At 39.8% G+C, this 21,749-nt stretch overlaps 1 protein-coding gene across 7 annotated transcripts in view; it reads right to left on the reverse strand.

Annotated features, from left to right (window-relative positions):
- KIAA0753 (KIAA0753 ortholog) overlaps nucleotides 1-21,749 on the reverse strand; it is a 63,088-nt gene that overhangs the window by 20,689 nt on the left and 20,650 nt on the right. For 6 of the 7 annotated variants that reach the window (XM_025280784.3, XM_044939412.2, XM_044939413.2 and 3 more), the window contains 6 exons: nucleotides 9,799-10,034; nucleotides 7,751-7,917; nucleotides 5,999-6,118; nucleotides 4,843-4,932; nucleotides 1,642-1,720; nucleotides 503-586 (listed from right to left, as the gene is read on the reverse strand). In XM_025280784.3, coding sequence (XP_025136569.3) covers nucleotides 503-586; nucleotides 1,642-1,720; nucleotides 4,843-4,932; nucleotides 5,999-6,118; nucleotides 7,751-7,917; nucleotides 9,799-10,034 — 776 coding nt within the window. The remainder of the gene's footprint in view (nucleotides 1-502; nucleotides 587-1,641; nucleotides 1,721-4,842; nucleotides 4,933-5,998; nucleotides 6,119-7,750; nucleotides 7,918-9,798; nucleotides 10,035-21,749) is intronic. The other variant, XM_044939415.2, reaches the window with a different exon arrangement.

The following is a 21,749-nucleotide window of genomic DNA, read 5'->3' on the forward strand; positions in this document are numbered from 1 at the left end:
TTTTTCTCAAACGTTATCATTTGTTCCTGGGCCACCTTTGGTCTCTGCCAGGCCAGATACTGGTCATTACTAGGCACTCAAAACATGCTTGCCTAACAATACATATTAGGCCCTCAGTAAAGGAAATTAGGCCAGTAATGAGCAAAAGTAGGCTGAACAAGAGGAAATGAGGGCAGTCATTGTTCTGCCGCGGGCCATCAACATTCAGGCTCATGCAGTCTACCCACACTCTGTCACTGGGAGGAAAGGAAAGAGCCGCTGACAAAAACCTGTGGCTCGAGAGCTTTCTGTGAGCTGTTGTTCACAAGGCTCATCGAAGTCATAATGCTAAAGATACACTGTAAGCATTAACATGCCAGATGGGAAAAACGACCTCCACCCTCCAGAGTCGGACAGTCTAGTGTCTGCAGGGTCATCTATGTATCATTATTCCTTATACCCGAGGATATTATCACGTAATAATCCCTGTGTCAGTCCAGAACGCCAGCCCCACCACACGCACCTCCTCTGCAGGCTGGGCTGTTGTTGCGATTTCTGATGGCTGATCCTTCAAATGAGTATCTACTTCCAGAGAAGAATTGACTCTCTATTAAAACAGACAAGCACACTCATGAATTATGAAAATTTACAACCCATATTAGTACAAATGAATTCTGCTCCCAGAATAACTTCTGTGTGGAACTGTTCATCAGTTTTAGCTATATTAGGCTTTCTGTGGAAATTTAAGCACTCTGTCTTCATGAAAATAAATGCCATGTGCTGGTCTTGGCTTTCTGCCCCTGTTCTTCCCTCAATTTTGAAACTGTTATCAGAGTAGCTGTGTGTTTTTGTGCAATTATTCAACTTCTCTGTTCCAGTTTCCTCACTGACAAAATAAGGAGGTTGGATGGTTTGGCCTCTATGAACCCTCCCAGTTCTATACTTCTGAGATTTTCATTGACTCTAAAAATGATTTAACATGTCTCAGACCAAGAGATAGAGTAAGTTCAGTGCCCTATTCAGAGACCCAGAATGTTGTTCACTCCATTTAAGATTCTAGTGCTCTTCCATGGCTTCATCTAATCACACGAACAAGAGCGTTCCTATTTATAGGATGGATTTACAGGGTCTGGCCATAGCATTCAGCTCACTGCTCAGAGGAAGATGGCAAAACCTACTGCTGATGCTCTATACAATTTCATCTCGAAAAAAGCACTAATTTGTGCACAGAAGCTGTCCTAACATTTCTCTCCTCTGGAAAAAATACAGCAAATCATTCCAGATCACTGAGGTGGAAAAGCACAAAATTAAGAGTGGAAGCAGTGAACTGAACACTAATGCCAATAATAGCTTTATTTGATTAGGAACATAAATTGCAATCGAAATTCATTCCCTAAATGAAAATCTCACCTTTCGCAAAAGTGGTACTTTCTCTCTCCTCCCCGTCTTGAACCCTCATCCACAAAGGAAGACACATCAGTAGTGTGGGTGCCCGAAAGGGGCCCTGGCAGCACTGTGCCCACACCACGACACACAAGCAGCAGTGCAGCTGCTGACTGCCAGACAGACACACAGCCCTGCAAAGGGTCAGCATGACCTCTGGGGCAACACTTTTTATTTGAGAGCTTCCAAAAGGCAAGCATATGGGATGAACTAGATTACCTGGGCCTTGGCCAGGAGAGGCTTCAAACGCTCCAGAACTGCCTTCTCTACCTTGTCTGCTAACTGGGTGGTGGAAACACTATTTAGAAATAAAATTGAAAATTAAAATCAAAAGCAAGAAAATATCCTATTGTGCATATTTATTTACCACCCCAGGTGAAGGGAAATCGAATGATTATAAAACCACAGTGCTGTTCTAATTTTCATACAAGATCCCAGGGGATCTTGTTAAACGTAGACTCTGATGCGGCTGGCCTGAGGGAGGCCTGAGAGTCCGTGTTTCCAACAGGCTCTCAGGTGATGTGATACTGCTGGTCCTGACCCCAACTTTGAGGACAAAGGCTGAGATAACATCTGAAGAAGTATATTAGGCTCTGAGTCCATTTTGAAAGAATAATGGCTGCCTCGAAACGACTAAAGAGGGCACAAGACTCAACAAATGAAACTAATTTTGTTCCCTCCCAAACTCCACAATAACAGAATCAGACATAAACTCACAATGACAAGGCGCGGGAAATGGTGCTAGAAACTCAAGGACAAAAGTGGTAAGTAACTTACCAACCTGAGAAGGCTGCATTCTAGGGTTGTAATGGGGAAAGCCGAGGACTCACACAATTTGCACTGCTGACTTAAGAGGCTCAAGACTGGGAGCACCAGGTACCTCGAGGCCTAGGGGTAACCTGGGAGGAGGTGGCTTAACTATAAAAGAGTCAGATGATGTTTGAGAAGTTAGGGTCCTAGGTCCCTTCCCTCCTTCACACACTGGACCACGGCCTCTCCACAGCTCTGAGGGAAGATGGGTTGGTTGCTCATTCTCGGGAGGGGCCTCCTGAGATGCAACTGCATCGAGACTGTAGGTGCCCTACTGAAAAGAGGGATGCATGGATGCAAGCTGAATGCCGAGGGGTAAGACTCACAGCCTCCTGACCATCTCAGCTCCAAGGACACACAGGTCCTCACTCTCTAGGCAGCAGATCAAAAGACTCATCTCTGGAGAGCATGGCGTACCCCAAAGGAAAGACCTAAAGACCTGCATGACGGTCCTTAACCAACAGATCACCCAGAGGACCCTAGTGTAGAGCTCAAGGTCAATAATCCTTTCATCGGATGGTGCTTAGACTAGCCAGATATCCACAAGGAAAACAATCAACCCTGATAAGCATTTCATCTCACACACAGAAATTAATTAAAAATGGGATCACAGATATAAAAAATAAACTGAAACTAACAGCATTTTAGAAGAAAATATAGAATATCCTTGAAACTTCAGCACTGGTCATGATTACTTAGTTCATAAAAAAGATTTAACTGTAAAATGAAAAAACTGCTAAGCTGATCTTAATCAAAATTTGAAACTTCTCATGTTCAAAAGATCCCATTAAGAAAATACATAGGCAAGCCACAGGACTGGGAGAAAATATTTGCTGCACATATTGTGAAAGAGGCCTCAAATCCAGAACATATTTTTTGAAACTCCTAAAAATCAGTAATTATAAAAATAAAAAGTGGACAAAAAACTTGAATAAACACATCACAGTAAGCACTATCAAGTGTTCACCATCATTAGACTTCAAGGAAATGCAAAGTAAAATCCCAGCGAGATACCACCACGCTGTCACCAAAATAACTGAAATTTTAAAAATTGGACATTACCACATGTCAGCTGGGATGCAGAAAAACTAGAAGGGAACTCCTATACTAACAATGGAAAACAACCCAGAGGTTAATTCACAAAAGGATGTATAAACAGACTATGGAGGTGTGTATGTGAACAGTCATACGATGGAATACTTCTTGGTAACAAAATGGAAAACTACACAAGGCAGCCCACTGTCCCCCTGCCCAGGCCTCTTCCAGAGGCCCACTGCACCTGCTTCATCTCCAGATGCCCCAAATGTGGTAAGCCCTACATTTGCCAGGACTCATTCATGATCTATAAACTTCCCGGATGGGCACCTAAAAACTCCCAGGAAGTTTAGGAAGGACCCTGCACAGCCTGCTCTCCCTGGGAATCCTCATCTAATCCCAGCAGCACACTGCTTTCCAGGTTTGGGCCCGCTTCTCAGCTGTCCAGATGAAACAACATGCCGTGAGGGACACACACAAGGGTAACAGATTTATGAATACAAGAAATGAAAAGATGAAGACAGGAATCAGGACAGTGGTGAGCTCTGGGGAGAAAGAAGGAGATGCAACTGAGGAGGGACCCACAGGGAGTTTGAGAGTAGGGGTGCTGACCTATCTCTTGGTTTGGGGGTGGTAGTAGTTCACAACACTCACCCTCTAACGAAAGGGCCACAGCCCTTCTAACCTGGGAGTGGATGCTCTCTCATGACTGGTGATAGAATGCACAGCTGTATCAATGAGGATTCTGTTCACGTGACTTCAGGGTGACTCTATGAGCACGAGACAGATGAGCCAACTGCAGCAGTAACAACTAAGCCTGCTCATGAACTTCTTCGTGCCTGGATTTAGGTGGTGACACTCTTGGGGGCAAATGGGAAAAACAACCTCACTCGAAAACCTTAGGCTGTGCTCAAGCTAACATGTGAAGCAGAAGTATCCTAGCAGACTGCACATGTACGCCCCACCTGGCCAAGAGACAAGCATCTCCAACGGGAACACAAACAGACATAACACTGATCTTTCAGATAAAACTCCCCCTAAACTGTAGATATCATTCAAACGGCACACAGAAGAAATACTTCCTAGAAAAAATACTGTGCAAATACACGCAGGCATGCAGACACTCATTCATTCATTCATTTGGTGAGGTCAGGCCCACACAGTCCAGGATGGTGGTGAAACTGTCTGGACCAATTTAAGAATAGGCAAGCATGCACCATCCTTCAGAAGCAAACACATATCTTAGTTTCTGACAACTATCTCTTTCTTCCGTTTTCAGCTCATTCAATTCCTTTGTTCTTCTGGAAGTTTCAGCATCAAGTCAATGGAGCCTAAAGGATACTATCACAGAGACATCCCAACTCTCCTCAAACCAGCCAGGACTCCCAGGGACTCCCGTCTGAGCTCCGCTGTTGGCTTCTCAGGTGACTTCAAAGAACTTTAAGCAGTCTGACGGACAATAGACATGAAAAGTGTGACAACACCAAAAAACAATCCCAACAAGTTGTAAAAATAGCTAGATGATATAAAATAGGCCTGCTGTGTTTTTCTCTACCTCAGAAAACAGACAGTTACCTCTGTTTTTGCATTTTGTCCATTTGTTCGGCTTTTAATTCTTCTAATTCCTTCAATCTTTTGGAAGTTTCAGCATCTAGCCAAGCGAGTCTAGCAGAGAATACAAAAGTCAGGCCAATTCTGCCTCAACCTGCAGGTGTCATTACCGCATAAACAGACCAGGAGTCAGGACCCCACAGAGCGCCCATCTCGGCTCCATCAAAGACTCAGGAGGTAACTCAGTCTCTGGGCCAGTGAAGCTCTCAATGTAATGTTGCATGTAAAAAGACATTTACCCGCAAGAGCATTCCTGGTTAGCATGCAGTGCCACAAAAACCTGGCCACAAATATTCTCAAGAAAACTAGCCTTTGTTGCAATTAGAACTTCTTGCTCAGCTGTAAAACAAAGCTGCTGCTCTATCTTCCAGCTCAAAGAAATGGGCTCCCAGGAGAGCCCTCAAGGCAGAGTGAAGTCAAATAAACACAGAAAGGAAAAGCGAGCTCCTAACAACCTTATTGTATGTGTTAGGGCTTGATGCTTCCAGCCCAGGATAGTGAACAGTATCAAATTATCTAATGGTCCACTTTCACTCTGGCTTCCCCGTAACTGCAAGAACAATTCCAGCCCAATGAATGCAGGCAACCTGTTTTCACTGCTCTCCTGTCATGGAATGGCCTCACCTCATCACCCCCTATTTAAAGCCTATTCTTCAAGTCCTAATTGATTTTCCATCTCCCCCCAGGAAGCCCAGATCTCTGCAGAGGTGTCCTGTCCGCCTTCTGAACTCTCTCAGCATTTAACACTTCAGGTCTCAGGGGACATACACACCTTTCTATCTTATAGTCAGTAACATGTCCTCCCTGTTGACTATAAATAAGCAGGGGCTGGGAGTCTGTCCTTTGTGCCCACCCCCTTGACCCCTGCAAAGGTCTCCAAAGAGCTCACAACTGTACCAAAACAAGCAACTGGTAGACAACTGAAACGCAAGTAATTTTTGAATGAATTAGGCAAGGAATAAAAGAGGGGCTCACTGTCTAAGCTGCATAATTTGACAGGAAAGTTTAGTAATTTCCATTTTAAACAACCAATGTTATACATGGGCAAGAGGAGAGCTCGCTTTAGAATTCCATTTGAAAGGGGGCCCATTTCAAAGATCTGACAAACGCCAGCACAAACCTCACTGCTTCGTGTTCAACAGCACCTCTCAACCGACTGTCCTCTTGCGTATCTTCCTGCTGGAGAGACTGTTCTTTGGTGGTATCTTTGGGGCTGGATTTCGCCTTGAGCCAGGCGGCACTGCAAAACAAGGAAAACTTACACCTTTGTAACCATTCCCTCCACACCTGATGACTCATAAAAGGTGCCAGCTCAGAAAAGACAAGAGTGTCAGAGTACTGGTGATCTACGGGGGGCTCTACATTGGAAGCTGAATGTGAAGCAGAGTGACAGCATCCAGAATTCAGGTTCGGTATCAAAGAGAAGGTCCTTTTTGCTTCACAGAAGTAATCACTATTTTAAATGAAAAAACAACTGTCAATTACAGAATAATGGGTGAAATTCAACAAAACCCTGTTCTAATATACAGATTTGGGTCACAAATTATATTTCACATTACACAGCAACTCTGTGCCTTTTATCAGGTTTAATACAGCACTTTGAACCCAAAAGCCTTCCCCCTTACCTCCCCTATCTACCACATGTACACTCTAGAGACAGTGCATTGTATATTTGGTTTGCAATATAAACTCCAACCAACTTCTGTTTTCATGAGCTTACCAATGAATTCACATCTCTACACTAGTACATACATAAAAACAGAGAATTAAGAGCACAGAAATAAAGCAAAGAAGCACATATATTATGAAATCAGAAGACCTGATTTTAGTCCTGCTATATAAGCAAGGCATTAGATTCTCTGGACAGTTTCTTCATCTTTAAAGTGAAAGCTGATGAATAAGCATAACCGTCCACTGAGAATCACTCAGCCCTCAGGGGACCCCATCCCACCAAGCTTCTCACCACATCTCCTGCGGGCCTCTTAGAAGTGGGACCCTTCATGTCACCTACCTTCTCGCTCGCTCTCCTCCTCATGTGACTGCTTGTGCCTGCCTTCCTGTGACTTTCCTAGCTCCTGGTCCTTTCCACTGTGCTTCTGAGAACCACTGTCCATGGTACACGAGCTCCCATTTTTAACCACTTCCCTGAAGACTGTAATTTCTGCCTCACTGGACTCTGTGCCCCAGAGGGACAATGCCTTTTCCCCACCTCTGCAGAAGATTGGGCTCTCATTCTCTATGTGCTGTGAGTAAGGGTGCTGCTGCTGCTGCTAAGTTGCTTCATGGCCCCATGGACTGCAGCCTACCAGGCTCCTCTGTCCATGGGATTTTTCAGACGAGAGTACTAGAGTGGGTTGCCACTGCCTTATCCTGAGTAAGGGTGACGAGGCAGTAATGTCAGCTCTATCCTAACTGTCCTCTGCGTCAGGACAGCATCTATGAGGTTTGTACGGTTTTATAATTCATGTTGTCTTGACTTGGACTAGGAATTATTTTTAAGCATTCATTCAGCAAAGATTTACTAAATGCCTACTAAGATTGACTACATCAGGCACTGTACATTCAGATATAAGGCACAGTTCCCATTCTCAAGTAACCAGGATCCACTGGGTGTAGAGGCGAGTGAAGAGCAGCCCTCGAAGTCCACAGGGTACTGGAGTGACCTGTGGGAGTTACTCTACCCACAGTCAGGTAGGAAAAAGGACCCAATGGGGCTTCCAGTCAAAAACATTTCATGTATTACCCATCCAAATAAGCTTTTTTCTGTAAAAGGGACTAAGGCCACTGCTTCACTTGCTCTAAGCAATAGGTCACCGTTGATCTGTGGAGGAAAAGTAAAATCACATACCTGAATGCCTGAATTTTTACATACCATTTAGGAGAGGCTGGTGGGGATGTGGGGTTTGGAGGTATCCAAGGAGCCCTGCTGTCTTTCACAGGCTGTTGGTTCATTTTTAATCTGGAGGAGACTGTTGTCCTTTGCAACCTGCTTTTGCTGTAAGAGGGGATTAGTCTACTTTTTTCAGCTTTGTGGAGTCCCTGCAAGAGATAAATATGAATTATAAAGCCAAATGGATAGCAAAGAAACTGGTTTTAACCTCAGGCTTACTGAAGGTTCAAATGTCCCTATGCTGTTCATGCATTCATTCAGCAAAAACTTAAGTGGAAAGCACTGTGGCAGAAATTTGGGGACAGCACAGATTACACTAAAACAACCCTGGTTGTGGGGAGAGGGGCACACGCGTAAAACTGAATCCCTGGCTTGGCCATCTTTATATATATATATATATATATATAAAGAAATATATATTTATATATTTAATATAATTTATATTTAAATATATAAAGTATATAAAAATGTATAATATATAATATATAAATTTATAATATAATAAATATATAAAAATATATAATATAAATATATTTATAAATATAAATATATAAATTATATATATTATATATTATAATATATAAATATATGAATTTTATATAAATATAAAATATATAAATATACATAATATATATATTTATAAATATATATTTGTATATTTAATATAAATATATTTATATCAAATATATTTAAATATAAATATATTAAATATAAATTAAATATTTATATATTTAATATATAAATGTATATATATATAAAGAAATATATATATATAAAAATAAAGAAATATATATTTCTTCCTAACTAAGCAAAAGAGGTAAATTGTAAAACATTCCTAACTAAGCAAAAGAGGTAAATTGTAAAACATTCTTGGTTAAAACACATCTCTCAGTCTTGAGGTTTCCTATCTGTAAAATGGGAGATAATGTCTTCACAAATTTCTAGAAGATTAAAAGAGCTAATAGAGGAGGAGTATGATGAAGGCAGGAGAAGGCAATGGCACCCCACTCCAGTACTCTTGCCTGGAAAATCCCATGGATGGAGGAGCCTGGTAGGCTGCAGTCCATGAGGTTGCTAAGAGTCGGACATGACTGAGCGACTTCACTTTGACTTTTCACTTTCATGCACTGGAGAAGGAAATGGCAACCCACTCCAGTATTCTTGCCTGGAGAATCCCAGGGATGTGGGAGCCTGGTGGGCTTCCGTCTATGGGGTCGCACAGAGTCGGACACGACTGAAGCGACTTAGCAGCAGCAGCATGATGAAGGCAGGAAGGTACATGCCACCTAAACAGAACAACTACCATAAAATGCTATAGAGAACAAGGCTGTTTTGGAGAAATATTCCAGGCTGAATTTGTATAAGCTCAACCCTGACTGCCCAATGATCTCCCTTGAGAGTCTGTTTGAAAAGGAATAAAGACTTGATCTTAATCCATGATTTATGAGTAACAGGTGATTATGTTACAGAAGCCTATGGAGAAGCCATCAAATTGGAGTAACCACGTTAAGCATATTCAGACTAGGAGGTGGTCTTCTAGCCAGTTCTCCACTGGTAGGGCCTAAAGTTAAATTTTAGATAGACACTTAAGAACATAATGTACTTTGAAGCCAGCTGACTCCCAAAGCCATGTTAGAAAGTACACACCCTAAGATGCCTTTCAATATCAAGTGATATATTATGTATCAATATTTAGCAGAAAATCTTCATCTTAAACCTTCAAATTTCATACTTCCAAATCAGAAGCAGAAAAAAACTGCATTTGAAAATAGCCTGCCCAATGAAGACCATGGTATCAAATCAGAAAGGCTCTTACTAAACCTGGACAAGAAAGAATGCCCTGTCCTTAGTAACAATACTAAAACTTGTTTTTTGTTTATAAGCTATGTCAGCTTAGACAGCTGGGCTTAAGGGCTCTGGAATTCAAATGCCCAAGAACTCAAATCCTGGCTCCACCACTTACCAGCCTGTGTGACCTTGGACAATGTCAGATTAATACAAATGGGCCAAAGAAAGGAGTGATTTCATACTTGCTGTGGTCTTGCTGGTGCCAGATTATCTTTCTTCCTAGACGGTGGCACGTTCTCAGTCACAAGCTTCTTCCTCCCTGCTTTTATTTTTGCCAGGGCTAATGCCTCTTCTTTGAAGCCTGCATTTTGGTCGAGGATAGATGGAGCGTCTTCCTGAAGGATATCCGCCTCTAATCCATCAAGCTCCTTTTCCAGCCTCTGGGTCACTGGAAGCTCTGTGTCAGGTTGATACTTATCTACATGGAGATTTCAGAAGGACAAGCGGAAGGAAATGCTATTCAAATCAAGTGAGCATGATTGTCCAGAGGCAGATAAGCTCACGACACCCTGTTAAAAGCTGAAGTGTCTTGCTGTCAAGAGTTGCTTCTGATGCTATGACTCCTACTGCAGTTCTATGGCAGAAACCTAAGTATCATGGGTGACTCCTAAATCTCACCTCCCATGTTTACTTACTCACTGGCCCCTCAAACCCTAATTCTACCAGTAAAATACCTCTTGCCCTTTTCTTCCCTCCTGCCACTCCCTAAGGTCAGGCTTGCAGTAAGTATCTTGTGACTGCCACGGCAGCATCTTCTAGCAGACCCCTTCTTTCTCTTCAATCACACCTTCTCCCGACTCCCATCATTATGTTTTTAATGTAAATAGTTAAGTATCACTTCTCAAAGCCTTCGATGGCTCCAAATTTGATACAGAATAAAGTCTGAAATCCATACATGACATACAACCTGCAATGGGAAAGAAAGTAAAACTGTATTTGAAGATGAGATATTTTGTATATAGAAACAATCCAAAGAGAATCTACAGATAGGCAATTACAACTAAGAATAGAGTTCAGCAATGTTTCTGGATAGAAGAAGAAAAATAAACAAAATTCAGTATCATTTGCAGATACCAAAATAACTAATTAGAGAAAATATAAGAGAAAAAGTACCCCATTAACAATAGCAACTAAACTATAAGGCACTAAAGAAGAAATCTTAGGCAAGATGTATAAGACTTACAAAAAAGTTTAAAGGTATTTTTGAAGGACAAGAAAGAAAGTCTGGATCAATTCTTTTCATGAATGAAAAAAATACTGTAAAGCATCAATTCTCCCCATAGTGATCCTCAATTTCAAATGCAAGTTCAATTAAAATCTCAACAGATTTCTTTTTTGTGGACGTAAAATTTTAATGCTAAAATTCTTACAAAGTGTAAAATCCCAAGACAGCCCAACTAATTCTGAAGAACAACAAAGTGAGGAGTAGGGCAGGGGTGGGAGTCTTATTTTCCCAGGGAAGTGTTCGTGATAAAGCTGTAATAATTAAGGCAGTGTGGGAGTGAGGCAGGGACAGGCAGAAACCGATGAAGCGGGACGGGTGTGACAAAGGCAGCATGACAGATCGGTGAGTGTGAGCTGCAGCTCAATAAATAACGCAGAGATCACTAGTATCCAGAGGTAACTAAGGAAAGATCCAAGGGTTCCGTGTGAGAACCCTCACCCTCACACGGAACGCTTACATTCTAAATGTAAAGAAGACCTAAATGCAAAAGCAAAACTTTTAAAGCTTTTACAAGCAAGTATGAGAATATGATTATGACATCAGGGCAGAAAATGCTTTCTTAAAGCCCAATATAATGTTAACATATGTAAACTTAATTACACTAAATTGCACCTTGCTTTTGACAAAGACACCAAAAAAGTCCAGAGAAGCCAGAGTCTGAAAGTCGATTTCTGTAAGGTATATAATTAATATAGGCTTAATATCCAGAATAGATAAAGAACAACTATGAATCTATAAGAAAACAAACAATGCAATAGGGAAACAGGCAAAGGACAGAAAATGGCAGAGAGAAAATCTAAACTGTCAATAAAAACATGAAAAGATGAGCACCAGCAATCAGAAAAATAGAAATTAAAGCAATGAGGTACTGTTTCAAATTCATGAGATTGGGAGGAAAATTTTTAATGTGACAATACCAAGTATAAACAAAGATGCAGAAAAACAAGTACTCTCATAGCTATTAGTGCAGGAGTGAACTGGCGCAGCGACCAGAAGATTCGCCCACACGGTCGCCCAGAAGCTTCACTCCTAGGAACATCCTCAGCCTTGAGGGACCCTCATGCGTACACAGGAAGACATGAGACAGACAATCACTTCATCAACATTTATAACAGCAAAAAATCAGACACAACCCAAAGGTCCATCAGTTTTACTACATTTAGACTACTTTTAACAGCAGTAGGCTAAAGGCCAGGTTCCCCTTGCATCACTTTTTTAATCTGGTACTTTTCAAGGCCATGGAGGTTACACAGTAAGGATACATAAACTGAAAGGAAAGAATGCTTAGAACAAATCCTAGTCTAAAATTTAATTATTAACCCTCAGGTTTACATATAGCAAGGTAACTCTGACCTCTAGGTCCCGATGCCTTTCCAGTAATGATCTGTATAAACCAACTGCAAATGTAGTACAAGCTCCAGGGGCAGCTGAGCTTGAGGACATTGCTGGTGCTGGGGAGGGATTGTCCTTAGTCTGACAAGTTGTGCTAATGCAACCCACCACTTCAAGAACATTCCAGCAGCTGCTAAAGAAACGCATCAGTTACAGAAATCACAAGACCAAATCAGGCTCACACACTTAATTCAAATGAAAATGGCAAAGATGTGATTTCCCACCTAACTGGCTCCCTATGACTTTTAGGGGCAGGAGGTCAGAATGGAGGAATTAGGTAGAGCGACATCTAAAACAGAAACAGACACCACAACCTTCTGAAATCCAGTTCATAAAGACAAGAAAAAAAAAATAATAATAATACAAATAAATAAAAACAAGAGGACCACCACAACCTTCGCCATAAGCAACTGTACCAAATTTGCCAAGTGGCTAAGCATAATCACACCTCAATTTGTAATGATGATAACAACAATGATTTTATCATCATCTCTTACATTTGTACATCTCTTCAGTTTCTAACATCCTTCACATTCACATTTGAGGCTCACCGTGACACAAAGCAGGCGGGGCAATGATTAACTTTTCAGATGAGGAAATGACAGTCAAGTGCTTTACTCAAGGTCAAGGACAGCAAGCAACAGTCACATCTTCTGACCCCCAGTCCAGGGTGAGGCCCATTCATTCTGCCGTCAGAAACTGCAGCGCTGTTCCAGACAACTGAAGCTTACGTACTTCTGGATGAAATACCTAATTTGCTACTTTAAACAACTCAGTCAGTCACATAGGATAAGGACCATCAGCATACCTGAGAGAGATTGCAGGTTCGATTCCTGACCACCACAATAAAGCAAATATCATGATAAAGTGAGTCAGTCAAGTGTTTTGGTTTCCCAGTGCATACAAATGTATGCTTATATAGTATGTAGTCTAGTAAGTGTGCAATAGTGCTGTGTCTTGAAAAAATGTACACACCTTAATTAAAAAATACTTTATCACTCAAAAATGCTAACCATCACCTGACAACACAGGGTTGCCACAAACCTTCAACTTGTAAAAACCACGGTATCTGCAAAGCGCAATAAAGTGCAGCACAATAATGTGAAGTATGCCTGTATCAGCCGCATTCACAGATACAAAAACGAAGGTTCGGAGAGACGAAATCACCCACCCAGGATCACAAACGGGCCGAGCTGGGACCAGAGGGAGGTCTTTTTGGTCCCCGTCTTCCCCACAGTGGTCTGTCTTCCTGCTTTCCTTCACTGGTACCTGTGGTGAGTTTTAATGAACAGGTTTCCCAACTTTTCTCTCTGAAGCTGGTCCCCGCCTGTTGGTGCACTACACAGTTATGGGTCCCTCTCATCTTTCAACTCATTTGGGAAACACGTCTCTGTGGGCAGGCCTGGAAAGTTCTCTACATTTCCTCCAGAGCATCGTAAACGAGCCCCTAACACCCAGAACTGAAGTTACCATGATCTGTTGCTCAAAGGCCTTTTCTTGTTCTACCACACCCTCTTCACAGCTGGTTGTTTAAGCGCCTAATTACTGCCGGGCCCTGGGCTCCCACAGAGGATACAGCATCCAATAAGCATCACACCCATACTGAGCGGAAGGCGGCCCCTGGGTAGAAGGAATGGTGGCAACATTGGTTCTACCTGCCTACCAATGAAGGGAACAGAATGCCACGTTAGAGCAAGTAAATACCTAACAGCGACTAAGGAGGTTAGGTTTTGTTATATTCAAGAGACAGGCAGGACATTATACTATGGAGGTGCCACAGAATTAGTGACAAATTGAGAAACTGAACTGATTTATAACTTCAGATCAGGAGAGGAAACCAAATGAAACAAGAACTCGATTAACATAGTAAATTACAACACAGAAAAAGAAGTGGCAGATCAAAAATAAAAAGGGAGAAAGAAGTCCAAATGTGCCACTAATCTCAGTAAATGTCAGTAGGTTAAATATAGAACTCTACAACAGGGTGAAAAACACTGACAATGAAGAATTTACAACAAACATTCGTAAAAGAGCAAAGACGGACTGTACATAAAGGGATGTGAAATGTTATTCTAGGTAAATGCCAAATAAGTTGGGTAGATGAAACAATATTTGTATCAAACAAAACAGAACCCAAAGTGAATGACATTAGAAAGACAAATATTTAATAATAATATATAAAATCCACCAAAAAAGATTTATCAGTAAGGAACGCTTATGCATCTAATAGCACAACTTCAAAATGTACTAAACAAAAATGAATACAAATACAATGAGAAATTTTAAAAGTCTTCAAAGACTTTAACATACCTTTATATCAGTCGTCTAAAGATCAAGTAAATAAAACCAGAAAACTATAGAAAAAAAATAATAAAAGAAATAAAGATTGGAAAGGAGGACATAAACCAATGGTTACATTTATAGATGACATGACTATATACATTGCAAAACACAAATAATCTGCAGATAAATTACAGAAATAAATTAGCAAGGTTGCTAGATACAAGATCAACACACAAAATCAACTATGTGTATACCCATAATACACGCTAGAAATTAAATTTTTAAAAAGACATCCTTTACTAGAGCGCTGGAAATAGCAATAATTCTAACTAAAGATGAACACACACACACATTGTAAGTTACTAAGAGTATTTAAAAACAACTTAAATGAATAGAGGGACATATACCCTGCCTGTGGATTGGGAAATATAATTTTGTAAAGATACCAATTCCCCACCAAAATTTCAACAGGTTGTTTGTTGGGAGTGTTGAGAGAGAGAGGGCAGGGAAGCAACAAATTCTGATCCTAAGATTTCTATGGAAATACTGAGGGTCACTGGTGACAAAAGCTGACTTAGAATAATTAAGATAGTATACACTAGCCTAAGAACCTACAATTAGATCAATGGAAGAGAACAGAGGACCCAGGAAGTGACCCCTACACATGTGGACACTTAACTTATGACAAAAGTGACATCGCCACTGTGGGAAAAAGGATAATATTTTCAATGAAGAGTGCGACCTCAAGTAGATATCCACCTGGAAGAAAATGAACCTTTTCTAGAAAATAATATAGGAAAATGTTTCCTTAACTATAGCAAAGGGAAAAGCTTTTTTTTTCCCTAGTAAGTAATTCTTTTTTTTTTTCCCCGACCAGGGCATTATTGTTGTTTACTCGCTAAATCATGTCTGACTCTTCGCGACCCCATGGACTGCAGCCCGCCAGGCTCCTCTGTCCATGGGATTCCCCAGGCAAGAGTACTGGAGTGCGCTGCTATTTCCGTTTCCAGGAAAAGCCTCTTAAACAAGATCCAAAAACAATCTTACAAAAAAAAAAAAAAAAAAAAACACCCTATATAGGAAAAGATTGCTACATTGGAATTCAATGAAATTAAGAATTCTGGGGGGGGGAGAGCCAAGATGGCGGAGGAGTAGGACGGGGAGAACACTTTCTCCCCCACAAATTCATCAAAAGAGCATTTAAACGTCGAGTAAATTCCACAAAACAACTTCTGAATGCCGGCAGAGGACATCAGGCACCCAGAAAAGCAGCCCAACTCTTCGAAAGGAGAGAGAAGAAATACAGCTCCATCCACCAGAACATCGACACAAGCTTCCCTAACCAGGAAACCTTGACAAGCCACCTGTACAAACCCACACACAGCGAGGAAACGCCACAATAAAGAGAACTCCACAAACTGCCAGAATACAGAAAGGACACCCCAAACTCAGCAATTTAAACAAGAAGAAGAGACAGAGGAATACCCAGCAGATAAAGGGACAGGATAAATGCCCACCAAAACAAACAAAAGAGGAAGAGATAGGGAATCTACCTGATAAAGAATTCCGAATAATGATAGTGAAATTGATCCAAAATCTTGAAATTAAAATGGAATCACAGATAAATAGCCTGGAGGCAAGGATTGAGAAGATGCAAGAAAGGTTTAACAAGGACTTAGAAGAAATAAAAAAGAGTCAATATATAATGAATAATGCAATAAGTGAAATTAAAAACACTCTGAAGGCAACAAATAGTAGAATAACAGAGGCAGAAGACAGGATTAGTGAATTAGAAGATAGAATGGTAGAAATAAATGAATCAGAAAGGACAAAAGAAAAACGAATTAAAAGAAATGAGGACAATCTCAGAGACCTCCAGGACAATATTAAACGCTACAACATTCGAATCATAGGGGTCCCAGAAGAAGAAGACAAAAAGAAAGACCATGAGAAAATACTTGAGGAGATAATAGTTGAAAACTTCCCTAAAATGGGGAAGGAAATAATCACCCAAGTCCAAGAAACCCAGCGAGTCCCAAACAGGATAAACCCAAGGCAAAACACCCCAAGACACATATTAATCAAATTAACAAAGATCAAACACAAAGAACAAATATTAAAAGCAGCAAGGGAAAAACAACAAATAACACACAAGGGAATTCCCATAAGGATAACAGCTGATCTTTCAATAGAAACTCTTCAAGCCAGGAGGGAATGGCAAGACATACTTAAAATGATGAAAGAAAATAACCTACAGCCCAGATTATTGTACCCAGCAAGGATCTCATTCAAGTATGAAGGAGAAATCAAAAGCTTTTCAGACAAGCAAAAGCTGAGAGAATTCTGCACCACCAAACCAGCTCTCCAACAAATACTAAAGGATATTCTCTAGACAGGAAACACAAAAACGGTGTATAAATTTGAACCCAAAACAATAAAGTAAATGGCAACGGGATCATACTTACCAGTAATTACCTTAAATGTAAATGGGTTGAATGCTCCAACCAAAAGACAAAGACTGGCTGAATGGATACAAAAACAAGACCCCTACATATGTTGTCTACAAGAGACCCACCTCAAAACAGGGGACACATACAGACTGAAAGTGAAGGGCTGGAATAAGATTTTCCATGCAAATAGGGACCAAAAGAAAGCAGGAGTAGCAATACTCATATAAGATAAAATAGGCTTTAAAACAAAGACTGTGAAAAGAGACAAAGATGGTCACTACATAATGATCAAAGGATCAATCCAAGAAGAAGATGTAACAATTATAAATATATATGCACCCAACACGGGAGCACCGCAGTATGTAAGACAAATGCTAACAAGTATGAAAGGAGAAATTAACAATAACACAATAATAGTGGGAGACTTTAATACCCCACTCACACCTATGGATAGATCAACTAAACAGAAAATTAACAAGGAAACACAAACTTTAAATGATACAATAGACCAGTTAGACCTAATTAATATCTATAGGACATTTCATCCCAAAACAATGAATTTCACCTTCTTCTCAAGCGCACATGGAACCTTCTCCAGGATAGATCACATCCTGGGCCATAAAGCTAGCCTTGGTAAATTCAAAAAAATAGAAATCATTCCAAACATCTTTTCTGACCACAATGCAGTAAGATTAGATCTCAATTACAGGAGAAAAACTATTAAAAAATCCAACATATGGAGGCTGAACAACACGCTGCTGAATAACCAACAAATCACAGAAGAAATCAAAAAAGAAATCAAAATTTGCATAGAAACAAATGAAAATGAAAACACAACAACCCAAAACCTGTGGGACACGGTAAAAGCAGTCCTAAGGGGAAAGTTCATAGCAATACAGGCACACCTCAAGAAATAAGAAAAAAGTCAAATAAATAACCTAACTCTACACCTAAAGCAACTAGAAAAGGAAGAAATGAAGAACCCCAGGGTTAGTAGAAGGAAAGAAATCTTAAAAATTAGAGCAGAAATAAATGCAAAAGAAACAAAAGAGACCATAGCAAAAATCAACAAAACCAAAAGCTGGTTCTTTGAAAGGATAAATAAAATTGACAAACCATTAACCAGACTCATCAAGAAACAAAGGGAGAAAAATCAAATCAATAAAATTAGAAATGAAAATGGAGAGATCACAACAGACAACACAGAAATACAAAGGATCATAAGAGACTACTATCAACAATTATATGCCAATAAAATGGACAACAAGGAAGAAATGGACAAATTCTTAGAAAAGTACAACTTTCCAAAACTCAACCAGGAAGAAATAGAAAATCTTAACAGACCCATCACAAGCACGGAAATTGAAACTGTAATCAAAAATCTTCCAGCAAACAAAAGCCCAGGTCCAGACGGCTTCACAGCTGAATTCTACCAAAAATTTAGAGAAGAGCTAACACCTATCCTGCTCAAACTCTTCCAGAAAATTGCAGAGGATGGTAAACTTCCAAACTCATTCTATGAGGCCACCATCACCCTAATACCAAAACCTGACAAAGATCCCACAAAAAAAGAAAACTACAGGCCAATATCACTGATGAACATAGATGCAAAAATCCTTAACAAAATTCTAGCAATCAGAATCCAACAACACATTAGAAAGATTATACACCATGACCAAGTGGGCTTTATCCCAGGGATGCAAGGATTCTTCAATATCCGCAAATCAATCAATGTAATACACCACATTAACAAATTGAAAAATAAAAACCATATGATTATCTCAATAGATGCAGAGAAAGCCTTTGACAAAATTCAACATCCATTTATGATAAAAACTCTCCAGAAAGCAGGAATAGAAGGAACATACCTCAACATAATAAAAGCTATATATGACAAACGCACAGCAAACATTATCCTCAATGGTGAAAAATTGAAAGCATTTCCTCTAAAGTCAGGAACAAGACAAGGGTGCCCACTTTCACCATTACTATTCAACATAGTTTTGGAAGTTTTGGCCACAGCAATCAGAACAGAAAAAGAAATAAAAGGAATCCAAATTGGAAAAGAAGAAGTAAAGCTCTCACTGTTTGCAGATGACATGATCCTCTACATAGAAAACCCTAAAGACTCCACCAGAAAATTACTAGAACTAATCAATGACTATAGTAAAGTTGCAAGATATAAAATCAACACACAGAAATCCCTTGCATTCCTATACACTAATAATGAGAAAACAGAAAGAGAAATTAAGGAAACAATTCCATTCACCATTGCAACGGAAAGAATAAAATACTTAGGAATATATCTACCTAAAGAAACTAAAGACCTATATATAGAAAACTATAAAACACTGGTGAAAGAAATCAAAGAGGACACTAACAGATGGAGAAATATACCATGTTCATGGATTGGAAGAATCAATATAGTGAAAATGAGTATACTACCCAAAGCAATCTATAGATTCAATGCAATCCCTATCAAGCTACCAACAGCATTCTTCACAGAGCTAGAACAAATAATTTCACAATTTGTATGGAAAGACAAAAAACCTCGAATAGCCAAAGCGATCTTGAGAAAGAAGAATGGAACTGGAGGAATCAACCTACCTGACTTCAGGCTCTACTACAAAGCCACAGTTATCAAGACAGTATGGTATTGGCACAAAGACAGAAATATAGATCAATGGAACAAAATAGAAAGCCCAGAGATAAATCCATGCACATATGGACACCTTATCTTTGACAAAGGAGGCAAGAATATACAATGGATTAAAGACAATCTCTTTAACAAGTGGTGCTGGGAAATCTGGTCAACCACTTGTAAAAGAATGAAACTAGAACACTTTCTAACACCATACACAAAAATAAACTCAAAATGGATTAAAGATGTAAACATAAGACCAGAAACTATAAAACTCCTAGAGGAGAACATAGGCAAAACACTCTCTGACATACATCACAGCAGGATCCTCTATGACCCACCTCCCAGAATATTGGAAATAAAAGCAAAAATAAACAAATGGGACCTAATTAACCTTAAAAGCTTCTGCACATCAAAGGAAACTATTAGCAAGGTGAAAAGACAGCCTTCAGAATGGGAGAAGATAATAGCAAATGAAGCAACTGACAAACAACTAATCTCGAGAATATACAAGCAACTCCTACAGCTCAACTCCAGAAAAATAAATGACCCAATCAAAAAATGGGCCAAAGAACTAAATACACATTTCTCCAAAGAAGACATACAGATGGCTAACAAACACATGAAAAGATGCTCAACATCACTCATTATCAGAGAAATGCAAATCAAAACCACTATGAGGTACCATTTCACACCAGTCAGAATGGCTGCGATCCACAAGTCTACAAGCAATAAATGCTGGAGAGGGTGTGGAGAAAAGGGAACCCTCTTACACTGTTGGTGGGAATGCAAACTAGTACAGCCACTATGGAGAACAGTGTGGAGATTCCTTAAAAAACTGGAAATAGACCTGCCTTATGATCCAGCAATCCCACTGCTGGGCATACACACTGAGGAAACCAGAAGGGAAAGAGACACGTGTACCCCAATGTTCATCGCAGCACTGTTTATAATAGCCAGGACATGGAAGCAACCTAGATGTCCATCAGCAGATGAATGGATAAGAAAGCTGTGGTACATATACACAATGGAATATTACTCAGCCATTAAAAAGAATACATTTGAATCAGTTCTAATGAGTTGGATGAAACTGGAGCCTATTATACAGAGTGAAGTAAGCCAGAAAGAAAAACACCAATACAGTATACTAACGCATATATATGGAATTTAGAAAGATGGTAACAATAACCCTGTGTACGAGACAGCAAAAGAGACACTGATGTATAGAACAGTCTTATGGACTCTGTGAGAGAGGGAGAGGGTGGGAAGATTTGGGAGAATGGCATTGAAACATGTAAAATATCATGTATTAAACGAGTTGCCAGTCCAGGTTCGATGCACGATACTGGATGCTTGGGGCTGGTGCACTGGGACGACCCAGAGGGATGGAATGGGGAGGGAGGAGGGAGGAGGGTTCAGGATGGGGAACACATGTATACCTGTGGCGGATTCATTTTGATATTTGGCAAAACTAATACAGTTATGTAAAGTTTAAAAATAAAATAAAATTTAAAAAAAAAATTAAAAAAAAAAAATAAATAAAATAAAAAAAGAATTCTGTCCATCAAGAGACACTACAGAAACATTTAAAAGCAAGCCACATCTTATTTCTAAGAGAATATTTATAACACAGGTAATTGGGAAAGGGCCCATATGCAGCATACTCCTACAAAGAACTCGACAAATCAATAAAGAAAAGTGAAAGGAAAAAAGGAACAGAAAATAAGAAAGAGAGGGAGGACTGGGAAAGAGACTTGAACTGGCACTTCACAAAAGACATGTAAATGGCCAATAAATATACGAAAAAGTACTCACCATAAATCATCCAGAAAACGTAAACTAAAACCACAATGACAGCCTTACACACCAACCAGGTGGCTAAAATTTTTAAAACTAATAATAAGTGCTGACAAGGATGTATAGCAACTATTCTCATAGGCCACTGGTTGGAATATAAAAGATAAAACTACTTTGAAAAAAATCCTTATTACAGTTGAACAAATACATACCCTGATGACCTAACAATAATACTCCTGGGAATAAACCCATCAGAAATACATACACACATGTACCAAGAGACGTATATAAAAACAATCACAGTAGTTCTCCTTATAACCACTCCAAACTGGACAAAATCCAATG

This window comes from Bubalus bubalis, chromosome 3 (genome assembly GCF_019923935.1).
Source record: "Bubalus bubalis isolate 160015118507 breed Murrah chromosome 3, NDDB_SH_1, whole genome shotgun sequence".
In the NCBI taxonomy this organism is placed as follows: Eukaryota; Metazoa; Chordata; class Mammalia; order Artiodactyla; family Bovidae; genus Bubalus; species Bubalus bubalis.